General features: G+C 44.9%; 3 protein-coding genes across 3 annotated transcripts; 2 read left to right on the forward strand and 1 right to left on the reverse strand.

Annotated features, from left to right (window-relative positions):
* Positions 1 to 2865: 2865 nt before the first annotated feature.
* Positions 2866 to 7653, forward strand: LOC133912113 (probable BOI-related E3 ubiquitin-protein ligase 2). Its single transcript, XM_062354698.1, has 4 exons — positions 2866 to 3177; positions 3281 to 3384; positions 3477 to 3760; positions 6961 to 7653. The coding sequence occupies exons 1-4, from the start codon at positions 3107 to 3109 to the stop codon at positions 7489 to 7491; spliced, it is 990 nt and encodes a 329-aa protein (XP_062210682.1). The 5' UTR covers positions 2866 to 3106; the 3' UTR covers positions 7492 to 7653.
* Positions 7654 to 9411: 1758 nt separating this feature from the next.
* LOC133912114 (uncharacterized TPR repeat-containing protein At2g32450-like) lies at positions 9412 to 12641 on the forward strand. The gene has a single exon (XM_062354700.1). The coding sequence runs from the start codon at positions 9871 to 9873 to the stop codon at positions 12388 to 12390; it is 2520 nt and encodes an 839-aa protein (XP_062210684.1). The 5' UTR covers positions 9412 to 9870; the 3' UTR covers positions 12391 to 12641.
* A 1582-nt stretch (positions 12642 to 14223) lies between these two features.
* Positions 14224 to 18940, reverse strand: LOC133912115 (ASC1-like protein 3). Its single transcript, XM_062354701.1, has 6 exons — positions 18467 to 18940; positions 17543 to 17751; positions 16003 to 16158; positions 15231 to 15416; positions 14966 to 15144; positions 14224 to 14621 (listed from the first exon to the last, which is right to left on the reverse strand). The coding sequence occupies exons 1-6, from the start codon at positions 18560 to 18562 to the stop codon at positions 14605 to 14607; spliced, it is 843 nt and encodes a 280-aa protein (XP_062210685.1). The 5' UTR covers positions 18563 to 18940; the 3' UTR covers positions 14224 to 14604.
* Between the last annotated feature and the right edge of the window lie 333 nt (positions 18941 to 19273).

Here is a 19273-nt window from a genome sequence, read left to right on the forward strand (position 1 = left end):
GAGGATCCACATGTACTATGTATTCTCCCTCCTAGAACTTCTTCTTGAACTCCTTATACTTTGTCAAGTTCTCCAAAGCCTCAAAAGTGTCATTATCTCTCAGAAGGTAGTCACTATCACTGCTGCCATTATCAACTTCTTCTTGAACTACAGATGTCAGAGATGTTTTGCAAGTGTTTGGAGATCTAACACTGTTGCCTTTTGAACAAGATGGAGATGGATATAATGACTTGAGAAATGCTATATCCTTCTTTTTTTTTGTTCTAGTGACATTGGTGGTTTCTCAACAATCTGTCTTCCTAAAGCCTCACCAGCTTCCATCTCATTCTCCCAATCACTACAATTGTCTTCTTTATCAACATCGGCATCAGATTCCACAGACTCTACATAAGTATCAATGACACCACCATCAGTGATGTAATCTGACATTGTCTGGCATGTCTTGTCATCATAAAGAACTCTTAGTCTATTTGACAACTCCTTGCCAGGGAACAACTAACTCAAAGGCACAAGACCAATGTCCTTGAAGTGGTATTCCAGATGGCCTCTTATCTCTGGCAACGATATTTTATCTCAGTCAATATAGGACATCCCCTCTTAACCTCCATAATACCTCACAACCTTACCATCATTCAAAAACTCCCCATTGTAGTGAAATTTCACTGCCAACTTGTCAATTATCCATTTTGTCAACCTACAAGCATATAGAATTCATTCAATACTACATGGGACAGTACAAAAATACAAGCTCTACCACTAAAACAATCGCACAACAGCTTAAACAAATGCAACCAATAGCTTAAACTACTCAAATCAGCAGCTCAGCTAGGTCTATTTTATTATGTTCGAACATATCGATGCAAATCTTTCCCCAATACAATATAGCTGCAACAGCACTCACCTTTTTCCTCACTGAGCAATATCGATCCGCACGTAACTCCCACACATTCTCCAATAATGTCCAGATTCTGGACCTACGGCGGTCAGATTTGAACGGCGCAACAGCGACAATGGTGTGTAGTAGAGGGATTGTGAAGGCGGCGACGACAGGAGAAGAAGGGAATGGGGGCTAGGGATTTGGGAGCACAGGACAGGACAAGACGATCTCGGGCGTGGATAAACAAGGGGCCTCGCGGCTGACTCAGCGTGCCCATGCCACATCAAGTCCCAGTCAGCGGCGCAAAACACTCAAAACGGTGCGAGGGACGAGCTCTGAACAGGTTCATGACTTGAATGACTTAAGATTTCTGGTTTATAAGATGAGGGACGGTTTTTAAACAAACTCAATAGTTGAGGGACCAAAAATTGACTTTTTCCTTACTCTTTTAGGCATGTTTAGAACAGGACTGAATTGTGCAGTCAATGAGTAAATCCAAGTGGAATTCGTGAGATATTCATGTGAATTTGTACGTTACAAATAAGCTGAGGCCCTAAGTGTTTCTTTGCTCACTGTGTGTGGGTTACAAACAAATATGGTGAAAAAGATAGACTATTCATGTAAAGTTCCATATAGATGATGTCACAGTTTTTAGAAATGTAGGGGTGTTAGAAAAAAAAATCTCAATGAAGAACCCAGTGGTTACAAGAATTTTTTTTCACGGACTTGTGGAGTTCAAAGACATGGCCCCATGTGTCAACCATATATTCACACTTACGTAAGACTAATCTATGTACATCTAATTCTCTATTTGCCATTTGCCACGGATTGAGATCCTCTGGCTTCAGCCCTCAAAGTCACGATGTGACTTCACCCCTTGATTTCGTCATTCGTTTCTTGAATCGAGATCATGCGGCTCAACCTCTCTAATGCATCGAGCTCCCCAGACAGAGAGATGCATCCTGCTTTCTCTCTCTATCCCTTGCAGCTCTCTCTATTAGACCACGCAAGAACGGAGCGATTATCTATACGGAGCCATATCGAACTCAATTCTCACCCACTCGAGCTCGAATCCGCCCTAACCAAGCCTCAAAATGCGTTGAGGGACATCATACAGAGCTTTCCCCTCAGTTTTTCGTGTGAATCCTCCTTTTCCCAGGTCGAATTGAACTTTCACGTGCTATTCTTCCCCAACTCCAGTGACTCTAGTCCAGTCCCGACAAGCCTCGATAGCAGTGCTTCTCCCGGCCAACCAAGGTAGCAAGGAGCTTCCTAAGACCCTACTCAAGCCTTTGCCCGCGCTAGGTCATTGTTGGCCCGTCGCCAGTGTGGCCGTCTGTGCAAATCAAGTGCCGCCATTCTCGTTACCGGCTGTGCTCCAACCGAGCCTGTCGGATGAGGTCTGTGTTAGGTGGTTCATCGTCGCACGCTCTATCTAAGAGTGTCCTCAGCCGGCTAAATTCCGCCTCCGTTCAACGACAGCGAGGTGTGTTGCCATGAGCTCGGCTGTGGCCATCGCCACTAACTAAGAAGAATCCAAATTAGACCACCTCGCACGGCTGAAGCTCCTGGTGCTAGCCACCACCGCCACCTCGTCCCACCTCGTCGTCGGTTGCCACCCGCGAGCTCCTCGGTCGTCGGCCACCATCATCTCCTCCGCTGTGCATCATGCTCTGGGTCATGCAGGCTCATAGCGGGCTATCATGCTGTGCTGGAGCCCCAGCGGCAAGGATCTATCACTCCCGCACTGAACCTGGCACCTGGAGCCCTGTCTGCTTGGTCGCCCGCATCATGTCATCCACCATCGCAAACCCAGCCTCCTCTGCTGGTCTTCTGTACAGGATGCACAAACGGGGGAAGGGGAAGGAAAAAAGACAACTCCCTTAAGGATGGTTTCCCAGGAAAATGATGCAATAGTGATTTCCGGCGCAATCAATCTCTCTATGTATGGAAGCTCGATGCATCCGAGAGGCGGAGCCATAGGATCTCGATTTGAGAAACGGACGGCAGATTGAGGGGTGAAATCACACCGTGAGGCTGAAGTGAGAGACCTCGATCATTTGCGACCTCTATAGCAAAGCCTCATTTTATGGGATCCGGATCTCCCGACTTGAGTGGCACTAGAGTCAAGTCGGGGATCTCCGTCCCATTTTGCCTTCTCTCACCTTCCTCTTCCTCTCTCTCTCTCTCCGACAGCTCCTTTCCCCTCTCCTCGTTCCTCACCCCGCCATGGCCTTTTTCTCCCACCACCATCTTCAGCAGCCGCCGCCGCAGCAGCAGCCGGTGCATCCTTCCTTAAGGTGCGTGCTCGCCCTCAATTTCGTTTCCACCCATTCTCTGTAAAACTCTTGTAAGCTGAGAATCGCGCTGAAATTCCTTTTCGGATTCCACGATTTTGAGCAGGAACGCGCTGCCGGTGCCGGTGCCGGTGGATGGCCAGATCCCGGCGCCGCTCGCCTTCTTCAACCCTCCGGCCGCCTTCCCGGAGCAGGCCGCGCAGGCACCGCGTAAGCTTTCTCCTCGAATCCTCTCTCCGCCTCTTCGAATTCCGCTCAAACTGAGGCTAATTTTTGGAGCGGTTTTGCTCTGTTCTGGGTAGTGGTGGACGCGTTGGGGCTGGCGGGACGGGGATGGAGGCAGCCGAGGGAGCAGGAGCTGTTAGGGGAGAACTCCCAGATGTCGTCCATCGATTTCCTGCAGACGGGCTCGGCGGTGTCGACGGGGCTGGCGCTGTCTCTGGAGGACCGGCGCCACGGCGGCGGTGGCGGGGCTGGGAACTCCTCGGGTGATTCGCCGCTGCTCCTGCTGCCGATGCTGGATGCCGACATCTCCCGTGAGGTCCAGCGGCTTGATGCTGATATGGACCAGTTCATCAAAGCCCAGGTCCCGCACTCACCTTTTTGTGATTTGCTAATTCTGTAATGGTTCGTGCATTTGATGTCCGCAACACTGTGCTTTATGTGCGTTCCGCTCCAATTGATGTAGGTCTGTTGGGGGAAATTATCAAAGCGCTAGTGTTTTCAGGTCATGTAGTTCGTTTGTGCAGGTGAAGGGTGTACGTAGATAGTCTCTGGTAAAGTTGCCAATGGTTCACATAGATAGTCTCTAGATTTCTGCCAGTTTTCTTTAGGTGGAGTATTGAAACAATTTCCTCACTTTTATGTCCGATCTAGCATCCACTTTCGTGTTTTTGTTGACCATCACAACTACTATCAGGTTGAATTTGATGCCAGTAGAGTAGACAGTTAGACACATCCTCTGATAAGACTAATATCCATGGATGAAATACTTAGATGTATACTTCGGTTCTCGAGCACAGGACAGTAAACATCAAGCATAATGAAACGTAAAGAGAGAATTTGCGGTAGAAATGAAGCTGAACATTATTTTCCTCACAGTTTTGATGCCATTGTGTTACATTACTGTAGGGCCTCTCCCTGATCGAAGAACAAAAGTGCTAAATATTTGCGCTGACCATTCTTTCATGACCATAGGTTCATAGCTCATATCTGAATAGCAATTAATGAGATGACATTAATTTTTTTATCAACATATGTAAAGGAGGTCATTTTAGCGTATCTTCACTAATCTCCCTAATGTTCTTCAACTATGATTTGACACCTGAGTCGTTTATTTTGGCATGAGACTTCATGGTGTTCAAAATTTTTCCCTATATTTGTTTGCATATACTTGTCATGTCATGCTTCCCAAGATAGACTTTCCCAAACTACCCCTATAATTGTATGTATCACTGTCCACACTTGTACCCCGCTCTTTGTGCCTAAGTGTTATTGAAGGGCATTTTAGTCCAATATTATGCAAATAGTGGCTTCCTTGATTTACATGCGCTGGTTAAAATTTGACAAGTATCTGAAAACGGAGGTGTAAGTTATGTTGTTGTGAAATGGTTTATCATCCTTGTGCTATATTGTAATTGTTCTAGATAAGGTTTGACATCTTCATATTGAAAGTTCATTCTACTAATATTTCCAAAAAGTATGACATCTAGGTCCTACTGTTGTTCGCTATAACTGCAACTATATCACCCTCTTTCTGATTGAGGAGCTACATTTAATTCTCATAAAATATCTACGTATTGATTATTGTATATTACTGGACCTACTTGACCATTTGTTCTAGTCTGCCACCAATTGTTCCTTACGACATTCCTGGATTATTTCCTGAACTGTTGCACAAACTATTTGTATGACTTAACGGCAATTGTTTCCAGATAAACAACCACAAAATCTTTATTGCTACTTTCTTGAGTACAGTTTATTTTCTCCTAGGGGGCTGAGCATGTCTACACATTAAGGGAGTGTTGAGATATATGCCAGCACACATCCTGGTGCCCCTGGGGATACATGCTTTTCCTGACTTATGGCAGTTATACCTTTTGATTGTTGTCCGGTAAAAATGTTTATTGTTAATAGCACAGTGTATTTTATGGGCTTCACTTTCAGATTATAGCTCGCTGGCAGTAGGTCATGTTGTTTAGGTCCTCACCCTTAAAGCAACCAAGACAATACTGTATCATGAATGCTTGTGAATTCCATTGAGGATTTCATATGTTTATTGCGACCTTTTGTTGTGAATGCTTGTGATTAATGATGTTTGTAGTCTTTATTTAATTTTGTGGATAATTTTAATAGCCTCCTTAATTATTTAACTGTTAGCTTAAGGATGATTGAAAAACATTTCCATATTCGCTGTTCTCATGTTGCTGGCCTTTGCCTGTGATGCCATTGCTAAATTGCATTGGGTCTGGATGGGCCGAATGAACTGGTGTAAACAACATGATTTAGAAATCTATTCAATTCTCATTTGTGGCAGAATGCTTAGGGCTCGTTTAGTAGAGCTCTTCCTGATTCAAATTCTTTATGGGGAGTGATTCTTTGGAGAAAGTGATTTTGTGGCTGAAAGTGATTCTCTAAAATAAAAGATGTGGAGGAAATGATTCTTTGCGGGAAGTGAATCAGGGAAAGCTGCTTTTTTCAGCTCCTCAACTTTTAGTTCATTTCAGAGAATCACTTCCATGGATTCTACTCAGGGAGCTAAAAGCTGAAAGCTGTTGTTTGGCAGAGCTCCTCCTGATTTCAGCCGGGAAGCTGCTCTGGGAGCTCTGCCAAACAGGCCCTTAGTCTTTTGGCAGATCTGCAGATGTAGGTGTGTGTATGAGCTAGTACATTGGCCTGTAGGGCTGTAGGTCTTACTTTTGTTGGATTATGTTTATAGTGGAAACACTTTACCTTCCCCAGTTTGCAGAATTAATCACAATAATTTATTAGAAGTACTTAGCAATGGAAATATTGCTAGGTGATGGGAACATAGGGCTTGCTTTTATTTTATAATCACAACCCATAGTTTAATAATCAAAGTTGAGGGGACAAAGAAAAGGAGGGTATGGGCATTGGGCAATATTGTATGTAAACCCGGGAAAGTGAGAACTGAGAAGCTTTTGTTGCATGTGCTTAAAAAATTGAGGTGTTAATTTTCTATCTGGCAGCAAAACTATCAGAGTGTGTGTCTACATGACAAGAGAGTTTTTCAAGCCAGTAGGCATACCGGTTAAAGCACGCCTGAATTAAATAATGGTTGTCTAAATCATGGGAATGTTGGTGCTAATAGGAAAGTTTTCCAAATCATTTAAAGAAATTAGACTAGAGAATTTGCGAAAAACCAAAACAAAAAGGATACAAGTTGGCAGAAGAGCATGTATTGCAAATGCTAATAAACACTCCAGGACATATGTCTTTCTCATGTTCAATACTTGCCATTCCAGTTACATACAAAATTGATTAAATTCTTTTATGAAGCAATGTAAGATTTTCTAGCCTTGATGAATTAGTTATGCGCTACTATATTTGTCAAAAAGAAAAGTGTGCTGAGTCCTAGCACTGTGGTTCATTCTCCAATAGGATTATGTTCGGTCCTAGCATTGAGGTTTGTTCCCCAATAGAAGTATGTATCGGTTGATTTGATTTGAACCCTAACGCAGGTATCTCTTTATCATGTCAAATGTTATTGGGCTTCAAATATATTATACTACTTTAGAGTTCTAACCAACTTTGTTCCATTTGCAGAGCGAACGGTTGAGGCAGACTATATTGGAGAAAGTTCAGGCAAAGCAGTTCGAGGCACTGGCCTCAGTTGAGGACAAGATACTCCGAAAAATACGGGATAAAGAGGTGGAAGTGGAGACCATTAACAAAAGGAACTCTGAACTTGAGGACCAGATTAAGCAGTTGGCAGTGGAAGTTGGTGCTTGGCAGCAAAGGGCCAAGTACAATGAGAGCATGATCAGTGCACTCAAGTACAACTTGGAACAGGTATGTGCCCATCAGAGCAAGGATTTCAAGGAAGGCTGTGGTGATAGCGAGGTAGATGACACGTCATCCTGTTGCAATGGTGGGGCTGTCAATTTGCAACTGATGACGAAGGAGAACATGCAACCGAAGGATTTGACGGCCTGCAGGGTCTGTAAATCAAGCGAGGCGTGCATGCTCTTGCTGCCTTGTCGGCATCTTTGCCTATGCAAAGAGTGCGAGAGCAAGCTGAGCTTCTGCCCCCTGTGCCAGTCCTCGAAGATACTGGGCATGGAGATATATATGTAGAGTAGAATTTGTGTACCGCTCGAGTATCTTTCGAGATACTGCTATGTTAATACATCAATCTATTGCGAAACTGTAGAACCTATGTACCACTATGACATGACACTGGATCGAAAGAACTGCCGTTCATGGTAGATTCACTGCAGTAAATTTCTATTAGAAGTTCATGCGTAATTTGGAGTGGGCTTCTTATATGGTCCGACAGATTGTTGCATATAAGCATCGATGCATTTCCACAACTACATCTAGTATTGGTCAAAGGACAAATAGGCCAACGCATTGTCCTCTTCACATTTTCAAAGGGCAGTTGTCCTTAATTTTCTTTATTCGCAAAATGCAACTCAAAAGTATTAATTATCACTTAGAATTTGTAATTATCACTGTTACGGCAGCCATATGTACACCTGAAATGCAAAACAGTTCCTATTAAATTAGTAATTTGGATATTGAATTGATCAATCTCTTGTTTTAGACGAAATTGATCAATCTCAAGCGATTTCTTTTTTGTAGAATGAGCATGGAAGTAAAAACATTGTTTGGAGTAATCATATAGTAGATGATGTACATATGGCTGCCGTAACAGTGGTGGAGCTAGAACACCTTCTGTACAAGAATATTAGGTGTGTCTATGACATTAATTTATATTGGTATCTACGAATTTTTTATCAACAAAGAAACTAATCTATAATGACATCGCGGTATTTTAAGTGTGCCTGCGTCACCCAAAATACCCCTAGCTCCTCCCATGTGTCGTACACACATTGGCTACACCGTTTGATGACCCATATTTGGCTATCTTCGAAAGGGTTTACAAATTTGATCGACCATCGGGGATTGCTACCTAGCGAATTTCTGAATTCGTGAATATTAGAAAATTCGCTCAAAATTCACTCGGTCAAATTTGTAAATCGGAGAAAAATCTGGTCAAATCGACATTTGGTAACCGCTCGATTTGAATCAGAAACTGACCGAATTGTACCAAAAACCGACCAAATTTTTTGCATTTTGAACAATTTTACCGAAAACTAATCGAATTTACCAAATTATCGAGTGCGTTCCTAGAATTTCATTGAAGTTCAAGGGAAAAAATCAAAAAAATATAAACAAATATGATATGAGATTTGCTAGGTTTTATTTAATCATACCATGTACTCTATGCATATAACATTGCACCGTGCATTCGGCTTGTTTTAGCTTTTTTTCGAACTATCAATGTTTGAACACATATTTTCTGATGCAAATGATATTTTTTTTAAAAAATTTACAGATACTCTTAGAATTGTCTCTAGTTTTTATGGAAATTTTTATTTTTTCAAACCTGATTTGAATTTTTTAATTCAAATAAAAAACCGATCGCATCCAAATTCGTACCCCACCGAATCGACTGATATTCACGATATTCGAGCGGTTTTCATGCATTTTTGAACCCTGATCTTTGGGCGGATTAGGGCAATTATGATATGGTAGTTAGCGAAAAGCCCAGCAAATCAACTACTTTGGACCCGTTGTCTCGTAGCTTAGGGTACTAGGTCTTTTATTCAGGAGAAATGCATGCTTGGAATTCTGACTCTGCTAAGGCCTAGAAAAGCCTACAGATACAAATCAACAATCTTATCCGCGCTCCAAAATCGTATGCTACAACCAATTCCTTACAACCCAAGTACAACTCAGGATCAAATGTTCAAATCATTCTATATATATTGTACGCAAGCTGTATACAACTGGTTGTACGTACAGCATTCCCGTCTTCCAAAATAGCGGTAGACTGCCTTGTACAGTTGTACGTCCCCCAGTCTGTCCAGTTCTGTTTTGACGCCTCCGAAATCCAAATTAACGGTCCCAACAAAGCTGCCGGAGCCGGACCACGCCAGCTTTACCCACCAGAAAGAGCAACAAGATCCTCCTGCCGCTGTCGCCGCAGCTGCACCGCCAGTCCACAGCAACACAGCGACGCGAGCGAGACGACCTGCCCGGCCGCAATCTGCGTGTGTATCTCACGTGGCTCCACCAACCCAAGCCGCGCTCTGTTGAACAGTGGCGGACGGCGTGAGGCGAGCGGCGCACCCCACCTTGCGATCGAGCGAGGGAACGTTGCGAGCCACGCCCGGGTTGCCAGGCAGCCAACCGCTTCCCTCCCCCACCCCTCGTGCCCCCATCCACCGTCATCATGAGCAGCGTCTCCTCTCGTTAGCCACTAGCCAGCCAGCCCACCCACAACCGCCGCCCCCTCCGCTCCGCCCTCTCCTCCCTTCCATCCTGGCCGTGGCCGGTCCCACCCAGCTTTCCTGAACTCCCCCATCAAATCCCCCACCCGCGTCGTGCCTGCGCCCGCCCCTGGTGCCCGATTTCGCCGTAATCCGGCTGGTTTTTCCCGTGCCCGAAATGGCGCTGTCCGCGTCGGCGGGGCGGGGGTCGCGGGCCGAGAAGGTGCGTAGGATCTTCGAGCGCTTCGACGTCAACGGGGACGGGGGGCTGGACCGGGACGAGATGGCCGCGCTCGTCGTCGCCGTGAACCCGCGGGTCAAGTTCAGCGAGGACCAGATCTCCGCCATCCTCGACGAGGTGTTCCGCACCTACGCCGAGTTCATACTCCCGGGGGGCAGGGGCCTCTCCCTGCCGGGACTGCTCCGCACCTACGAAGACGGCGCCGGGGACGTCGACCGCGACTTCCTCGCGCTCTCCCTGCCCGCCGTCGAGTCCGACGCGTCCTCGCCGGAGATCGCCCCGGGGGACGCCCCGCCCGCCGACCCCGGCTCCTCCCCTCCCGCCGGCACCGCGTCTCTGCTCGACGACCACGTCAAGCCGATAGGCGCCGGCGGGGCCCCGCCGTCGGCCAGCTCCCGTGCCGCGGCGGCCGCGCCGGCGTGGGCCACCTCGCCCAACCACGGCATCGCCTTCGACTCCTCGTGGGCGCTCCTCGACGACCTGGAGATACTCGTCAAGCGCCTCCGCTCCAAGCAGCTGCGGAAGGGCTCCATCGACGGCACCGTCGGCAACAGCAACTTCGACTCCTTTTCTGAGGCCGGCTGGTCCAGGGAGATCTCCGGCGCGGCGGATTCGGCTTCTTCGGGCGCCGCGCCATGGGACGAGACGAGCCGCGACTACCTCACCTTCGTCAAGGAGCTCGCCGTACTCCGCACGCGCGCCGACGCCTCCCGCACGCGTGAGGAGGCCTTCGACAACCACATGGTCATCGGCCGGGCCCTCTCCGAGCACCGCCTCTTCCGAGACGCGCTGGCCAGCTTCCGCCGCGCCTGTGAGCTGCAGCCCACTGACGTTCGTCCCCACTTCCGCGCGGGGAACTGCCTGTACACCCTCGGCCGCCACGCAGAGGCCAAGGAGGAGTACCTCCTTTCCCTTGAGGCCGCGGAGGCGGGCGGCTCCCAGTCTGCGGACATCCTCCCGCAGATCCATGTCAACCTTGGTATCGCGATGGAGGCTGAGGGGATGGTTCTTGGTGCCTGTGAGCACTACCGAGAGGCAGCCATACTGTGTCCATCTCATGCCCGGGCGCTCAAGCTTCTGGGAAGCGCTCTCTTTGGCGTTGGGGAGTACCGCGCAGCTGAGAAGGCACTGGAGGAGGCCATCTTCTTGAAGCCAGACTATGCTGATGCGCACTGTGACCTTGGGTCAGCCCTGCACGCAGTAGGGGATGATGACCGTGCAATCCAGGAGTTTCAGAAGGCAATTGATCTCAAACCCAGCCATGTTGATGCCTTATACAATCTTGGCGGATTGAACATGGATGCAGGCCGCTTTGTACGGGCTGCGGAGATGTATACTCGTGTGCTGAGCATCCGACCAAACCATTGGCGGGCACAGCTAAACAAGGCAGTGGCTTTGCTTGGGCAGGGGGAGTCCGAGGAGTCCAAGAAGGCACTCAAGGAGGCTTTTAAGATGACACAAAGGGTCGAAGTGTATGATGCAATCTCACATCTGAAGACACTGCAGAAGAAGAAGCTAAAGCCTTCTAAAAGAAAAAATGATGGTCAAGGGGAGCAGGCTTATTTTGTTGTGGAGGCATCCAAGTTCAAGAGGGTTGGCAGGAAGACCACTTTGCGACAAGACTTGGCCAATGCCCTTGATATAAGGGCCTTTGAGAGAATGACAAAGCTAGGCCGCTGTGATGTGGAGCTTCTTAGGAAAGAGATGAATGAGACTGATGTCCCTGTATCTTACTCGGGCACTGGCATTCCTGAGAAGTCAATACGGAAAGCAGTTCTTGAGGTTATTCTCCGCAGGCTCCTCTCTTTTGTCAAGCCAGATACTTTTCAGGGTGCTATCAAGGCAATCAACGAAAGAATTCTCTCGGTCCTTGATGCCCCGGGCTCTGGTCGTGTTGATCTTGGAATGTTCTTTGCTATCATTGCTCCAATCTGCTCTGGCCCTGTGGATAGGCGCAAGCGTGTTGCCTTTGATGCTCTTCTTTGGCGTCCTGCTAGCGAAGGCGGCAATGGCCAGGTTCGGAGGAGCGATGCGCTAACTTACATTAAGCTTCTTCGTGCCGTTTATGTACCCACACCTGGAGCTAGTGACATGCTGGAAATGCATGGGGAGTCTGACCCTACCATGGTATCATACACGGAGTTTCTTGAAATGTTCAATGATTCAGATTGGGGATTTGGGATATTGAGCACATTGGTGAAGCTTGAAGAGAGTGATCACATTCGTCACGGCCGCCACACATGCTCCATCTGCCGGTATCCTATCATTGGATCACGGTTCAAGGAGACGAAACACTCGTTCAGCCTGTGTAACCGGTGCTATAGCGAAGGGAAGGTTCCATCAGCTTTCAATTTGGAGGAGTACAGGTTCAAAGAATATGGTAACGAGTCTGAGGCACTCATCGATAAGTGCATGTGCTTCAATTTACATTCCAAGAAGCTGGAGACTGATGCTTGATCATTGAAACTTTGACCTCAAGTGCTCAAGCATGAACCTGTGTATTTTCTAGGTGCAAAGATGTCTAGTTAGCTCTCCCGCCCTCTTGTAAACTAAGGTGCTGTCCCTCAGTTTTCTAAATGAGTTCCGGTTACTCATAACCATAACCCTAATGTGTTAGCTATCGTTTTGTTTTAAGTGTACGGGAATGAGTACATGTGAATTCCATACACACTCTTGCCCCAATCCAATACAACCAAGGCTTTAAAGTACTGCTGATCCCTGCATATTTTTGTTTGAGACAGAACAATTTTGGGTTCCTCTTTCAGGTTTTTCTCCTTTCATCTCATACTCTAATATGTATTTTGAGTTTTGCAGGAGTAAACCAAACACTAGAGACTCTTTCATTTTTCGTTTCTAAAAGCAGTCATGGTGTTATTATTTTGCGTGACACTGGTGAGTTGACCGTGGGGAAAAAAAAATGAACTTCGTTCTGATGGTTGTTGCCCAGTTCTGCTTCCTCCACCTGTGGTTGGTATGATGAATTGAGCTGGGTCAGAGAAAGGGCATGGATGGGTTACCCGGACTACTAGTTCGTAGCAGTCGTGCTCGCCTTAAATTTCATTCTATTTTTTGTCCAAAGCGTATTATACTCGGTATGTGCTACAATGCGCCTTAAATTTCATTGCACTAACAGAGCGTCCATGTACATGTCGAACAAGTAGTTCTTTTCCGGTAGGGACATAGAGCAAGCCCACACGGCGCAACGTTGCTCACCAAGTGAGACTATTTAGTCAGTGTAATTAAAGTTTTCCACCCTGATTTAATTAGGGAGCCTGACAATGCCTCCTTATATGCATAATACTAACCGTTGCGATTTTTTATACGAAGTTACACATCCATGCTTTACAAATGAATACGATTATAGCCGAATATTGTTACAAATGACACTCAGAATGAGCTATGCAATTTGGCCGGATCCAGATATTTGCATAATGTGATACTATAAACATTTTACCCTCCTCATATCTATAGGAAACAATCAGTGTAATTTATTGCTTCAGCATTAAGAATCATTTAGTCACATTAAATTAAAAAGCATCCACTAATAAACATATGCAATCGAATATGAATACTACTCCATTGAATTTGAATAGTTAGGATAGTACATTTGAGATGGAATTGGCATTGACATCTTTATTTCCAATTCGACTAAAAATTCAATTTAGGATATTATAATAACCAGATGGATCCAGACCATATTTCTATCGTATTGAGTAGGATAGGGACAATTCATATTCTTTACATCCCCAGATGGGAACTGGGAACCTTCACAAAATGTAAGACATAGCGGGCTCAAAAGTTCATTTTTACATATATTAATCTGGTGCAGCTCTCTAGCAGCAACCAAAACGAAAGCCCAAGAGATGAACAATATTGGTCTGATAATCAAGCGTACTGATACGGATACCAAAACTGAGAGATTGAGGGTGAAAAACCCTCCCAAGTCACCGGTCTTTTCATGGGAAATTATTCATTTGAGGCCTGGTCTCAAGGGCTAGACCCTATTTGTTGTGTGACAAGTGACCTAATCAACCATAAAACTCATGGACGAACAAATGGAGTTCATTAGTGAGAAAATAAGTTAGGTAATAAAATGTTACGTATCACATCGTGAATATAGTCTAGCCCTATTTTTTCTTTCCATTTATTGTCACCCGCACAAGTGAAAAAGACAGTGACTTATGGCCTATTTCTGGATTTCCCCAAACAAATATGCTGGTCAAAAAATTATATAGCAGCATGAAACTAATTGCACATCACATGACATTGGTAAGATACAAGGTTTACTCCTGACCAAAAAATCAATTTATTACCATGAATTAGAACTAAATCTACTCACAGGTGAAGTATACTGAACATGGTACAGAGGGGTTCTGTAAGCTTCAGGAAAAAGCTATAGAACAGGCCCTCTCAGGTCTTCTCCCATATCAAAAAAGGTGAACCAAAATTTTTGAAGGAACCTTCAAGTAAGTTGCTAGCTATACCCGTCATGTATAGGACCTGCTCCATTCTCGGTCTAGGCATATTCGATATCATAAGGCAATATAGGGAGACCAAACTTTCTTATCCTGCCCCAAGCTTGCCAAGATCAAAACAATCAATTCTGGAAAGCAGGCATAGAAAAGTATCAGCAAAGAAGTGGCACATTGCGGATGTCAAAGAATCTCCCCATCACTCATCCTCGGAATCTGCATTATAACAAAATATAATAATTTATTAATTAGAACTCATGCAAATGCTTCCACTAGAGTTTCTATCCCAATTAAAGTTCACATATCATGGTACAACGACAGGGAGGTGCTCCTAAAATATGTGCCAATCCATTTGGAAGAAGGCAATCTGAAACAGGGCTTGTCACTAATATAAGGACACCCTCTACTTATTTTCCCTAAAAAAGCAAAGCTCTCTTGTTTCAAGTAGGACATGCCAAAAAGGAAAAATCGTGTATATCTTGAAGGAAATGATATCCATGGTTGATGGCTGAATGTAAATGAACCACTTAAGTAATTCCACCACAGAAAAGTTTTCTTACCAGATCGAACATCATCTCCAACTTGTCCTTTATTATTCAATTGTCTCTTGATCATCAACCATATGAGTTTCCCCCAGTACATATGGAACACAAGCAATGTGAGAAGCATCGTGTTGAAAATGTAGTACAAAGTAGTCGGAAATTCATCCAGCTTCCTCAAGAAAGTGATAGAATGATAGCTGGCATTGCAAGGGCAATAACAGTAAGTTTTAAACTACAAGGTAACAGAAAGAAAAGAAATAATGAAGAGAAGTAGAAAACAAACCTAGATGTTTTGATTATCCAAAAAGGGAAGTAAATCAGGCGCAATAGGAGCCAGGAGATTGCAAAGAGACCAAAAAACACGCTAGCCCCTAGTTCCTTTTCTGTGTACTTGCACAATTTGGCAGTCTCAAGAAACACATCACTTGCATCATGCAAAGCGAGAATGATTGTCCCAATTCGGAAAAATCTGCAAGAGCACATAACTAGTTGTCTTAAAATGGTAATACAAAATCAACTATATCCTATGGAACCACAGGGTCAAAAGAAATGAGGTGGAAGGAATACTGGTAGTACCCTATGCCTAACGAAGCACTGTGGTTTTCAAACAAATAAATGTGCTAGATGACATAGCTATGCTGCAAGGGAGAAGCGCCAAATTAAGGACTGGCTACTGGAATATTCAGATCACAATGTCAATACTCGCATTTATATCTCATTGCCATTGCAACTTTCACTTTTCTAGTTTTGCATAGTTTTTTATAACCCAACTGTTTACCAATACATTGGAAGAAATGAAACCACCACACATTTTTTCTCACTCTAACTAGAAGGATTGAGTCCTCAAAAGAAAGTAAATCAAAAGTTCTGAACAATTATAAAAGTTCACTACACAATCCTTGATTCTTATGTAAGTTATGGATTAATTGATTACCCTTTTGCCTCGTAAATTCATGATGTGACCAAGTGACCCTAAATAGGTAACATCAGATCATCAGAGGAGGAAGTTGTTGTGAAGTACAAATACATCATTAAGGGCTGGAAAAAAGATTTACCCGGTCAGATATGAGACTCCAATGAGAGTAGATGTTATTACATGATGAGACATCATTACAGCAAAGTCTTTTCTGCGGGTTTCCCAAGCAACAAGAGCACCAATGCTGTAGATATAAAATCCACACTGGCACATGTATAAAAGCATCAATGAGGACCTGAGAGAGAGAGGGAGAGAGAGAGAAGACAGAATGTATATTAGAGAAAAGGAAAATTATCATTTCACTCCAGAGAGCATGTTAAGTGGTCACAAAATAATATGCATGGGAGTGTGTCACATGTGAGATATTGTTAAAAGGAGGATTATAACCCTTAATCTGAGCCATTAAATCGGCATGGGAACAAATAGAGGGAGTTGGTGCTGCTAGCTTAAACAGTTCAGATCAAAAGTTTGTACTATCCCTTTTTAGCAGGTGGCCACACAAGACACGTCCCTGCCATTCCTTGAAAAACAACGGCAAGCAGAAGTAAACTGGACGAGGTACATTTATGGTTACAGCTGGTAGTGGTGATCAAGCAAGATTACATCATCAAGATGCAAAAGCAGTAACAAAACCATGCTAAACAAAAGGCCGTTGAACTAGTAGCACATTTACATGGCTGTTAAACAACAGATTTTTTTTTTTTTTTTTTTGGATTGAACGCATGCCACAATGTCACCTTTGGCTAGAACCCATGCCACAAAATTCATCTAATTTCAGTTCATACTGAATTATCAACAAAAGTAAAAATGCCATTGTGTAAAGAAAGTTAGATATGTTTGTTAATGTTCTTAGGGCCTGTTTGTTTCAGTCTGTTTCTGGTTTCTGCTTCTGTCAGAAGCTTAGAAGCTAAAAAACTAAACAAACGGGTTTGCTGAAAAGTGGCTTCTAGAGAAGTTAGAAACTGAGAAGCTAGCTGAGAGTAGCTTTTCTGAGAAGTAGTGTGCTGAGAAGCCAAAAAATTATTGAAAAATCCAACAGCTAAAATCCAAAAGTAGATTTTCAGAAAAACCAAAAGCACAACCTTTCAGAAAAACCAAAAACACAACTTTTCAGAGAACCCAGAAGCAAAAACCCAAACAAACAAGCCCTTACTCTCAAGGGCCACTATCAAAATGGAATAGAGTAAGGACCCCCCCCCCCCTCATAGTTGATAAAGCAGCACACAAATCCTAAAGAGAATATGGTTGCATGAGAAATATTGATTTGCTTTTGGTAGGCTCAACTTTCTCATGTTAGCTTAACAACGAGGAAAATGTGCTGATAATAAACAAGCGATGGTTTTCACAGCTACCAATTTTAGAAAATAACTACTATTCCTTCTGCAGCATCCAGCACTTAAACGCACTGGAACATTCTGACGGCTATACTTCTGAGCATATTTTATGGATAACTTATCATAATGACATTAAAGTACTTTCTCTTCAACTTCAAAGAGATTGAGCAAATTAAATAGCACACAATAACTCTATAGCGAAAACTTGATATTGAAAAGAAAGAGCAGATGCTGAGGCAAGACCAATACATCCCGGTAATTTATAGAGTATCAGTTAGCACTCACGAGATGGGTTGATTCGGCCAGTCATCAAAGTATTGCATGGTATCCAATGACCATGGTTCCTGCTTTATTATCAAGAGGACCCACGCTTGAACAGAAGCATAGTATGTAAGTTTCCAAATGGACTCTGAGAACTTGACAATCTTTGCTTGCCTGGCCTCATCATTCATCAACTTAGAAGCTTTGGTGTTGAAAAAGTAAACTGCCAATGGCTGAAAAGAAACATTACACAATGCCAAATATAAGATGGATGATTAACTGAAGCTATCCTGGCATGCCAAAATTACTGTTCATGGACTCATAGTTCATACCGACATTTTGGACAGAAATAGAAACAATACACGGAGAAAATTAAAAGGCTAGATAGGTTCTAGCTACATGACTACCACTTTCCTTACAGAACAAACTTATATCTAATGTATCAACCTGTTCACATTACCTCTATTTGGCTCAAATGTTTTAGCCAAAGACATGTTATCAGACATGCAGCAGCTTTAGGAAAATATAAACCGATTGGCAAGCCACACTACATGTAAGATTTTTGTTCTAGATCCAAAATTGAACAGTCAACCATTAAGTGCAACTCATTGATCCAAGCATTGGTTTACCGCAGACTACTACTTGAACTACCCCAGGGCATGAGAACAAAAACGCAAGCTCGTATGAGCCAACACTCTTGATCCTAAACAGAGTAGTAGCCGTAAGTAACGCAATTAACGACCGGTTTAAACAGAGTAGCACGGATGATTCGCCGCCAGATTAGCGGGATCAACTGATCGGTTACAAAGCGGCACCGAGCAGCGGCGGGTACCACCCCACGCCCGCGCTGCGACGGGGAGCATTAGGGCGGGGGGAACAGGACAGGCCAGAGATCTCGCGAAACCCGGCGCGAATCTGGCGGGGTGGGAGGGCGCTGGTGGGAAGTACCTTGTAGACGAGGCGGTCGAGCAGAAAGCGGGCGCAGAAGAAGGCGAGGGAGAAGAGGAGCGTGACGGACGCCACCTCCGTGCCGCGGATCGCCATCGCCGCCGCCGCCGAACGACCTCCTCCGCCCCTCGGCGGCACCACGCGTCACGCACCACCACGAACGCACGGCGACGCCACACGCGACGGCCGCCAAAGCGCCCGCGGATGATGTGAAGGGCCGGGTCGGGTCGGATTGGTGGCGAGGGTGGTTTCGGCGAGAGACCCAGGCGGCACGCGCTATTTCTACTAGTCGCGCGGGGTAGGAGGAGGAGACGGGCACGCACGAGGGCGAGGAGGGGAGGGGGAGGAGGACGATGTGCGTGGCAGTGTGAGTGTTGTGCTGGGCGTGGGATCTCCCTTGTCGTCTCTGTCGAGCTAGCGAGCCCCCCTTCCGTTGCGTTTCCTGGATCAAATGGACAGATTCGATTTGAAGTTTGGCTGAGCGTAATTGGGGTCGGGGAATGGGAATTTGTGGAACTCCCACCAATCTCTTAATGGTCATTTATTGAAAGTCTCCCACGGCCAAAGAATGTTGGTTGGATGAGTTTCGCTTATCCACGCATGCCATTGTTCTGGAAAAGGAGGCGAGAATCAAAAAATATATATCATACTGATCGTATTGGTTCAAATAAATAATATGTCACCGTATTTATAATTTTAACATATGTATTCGATACTCTATCTATCAAAAATAGTTTTTCGACACACTGTACCCTAAAAACAAGCTGTCTCCACTATTTTCAGCATACGAGATGTCGAATACGGTAC

Source organism: Phragmites australis, chromosome 3, assembly GCF_958298935.1.
Source record: "Phragmites australis chromosome 3, lpPhrAust1.1, whole genome shotgun sequence".
NCBI classification, from domain to species: domain Eukaryota; kingdom Viridiplantae; phylum Streptophyta; class Magnoliopsida; order Poales; family Poaceae; genus Phragmites; species Phragmites australis.

Bases quoted from the DNA above. Each gene is read 5' to 3' on its own strand.
- LOC133912113 (XM_062354698.1), top strand. From the start codon at position 3,107: ATGGCCTTTTTCTCCCACCACCATCTTCAGCAGCCGCCGCCGCAGCAG. The intron at 3,178-3,280 runs GTGCGTGCTCGC...GATTTTGAGCAG, and splicing joins CCGGTGCATCCTTCCTTAAG to GAACGCGCTGCCGGTGCCGG. The intron at 3,761-6,960 runs GTCCCGCACTCA...TTCCATTTGCAG, and splicing joins ACCAGTTCATCAAAGCCCAG to AGCGAACGGTTGAGGCAGAC.
- LOC133912114 (XM_062354700.1), top strand. From the start codon at position 9,871: ATGGCGCTGTCCGCGTCGGCGGGGCGGGGGTCGCGGGCCGAGAAGGTG.
- LOC133912115 (XM_062354701.1), bottom strand. From the start codon at position 18,562: ATGGCGATCCGCGGCACGGAGGTGGCGTCCGTCACGCTCCTCTTCTCC. The intron at 17,752-18,466 runs GTACTTCCCACC...GTTTCTTTTCAG, and splicing joins TCGACCGCCTCGTCTACAAG to CCATTGGCAGTTTACTTTTT. The intron at 15,145-15,230 runs GTTTGTTTTCTA...TTGCAATGCCAG, and splicing joins TGGATAATCAAAACATCTAG to CTATCATTCTATCACTTTCT.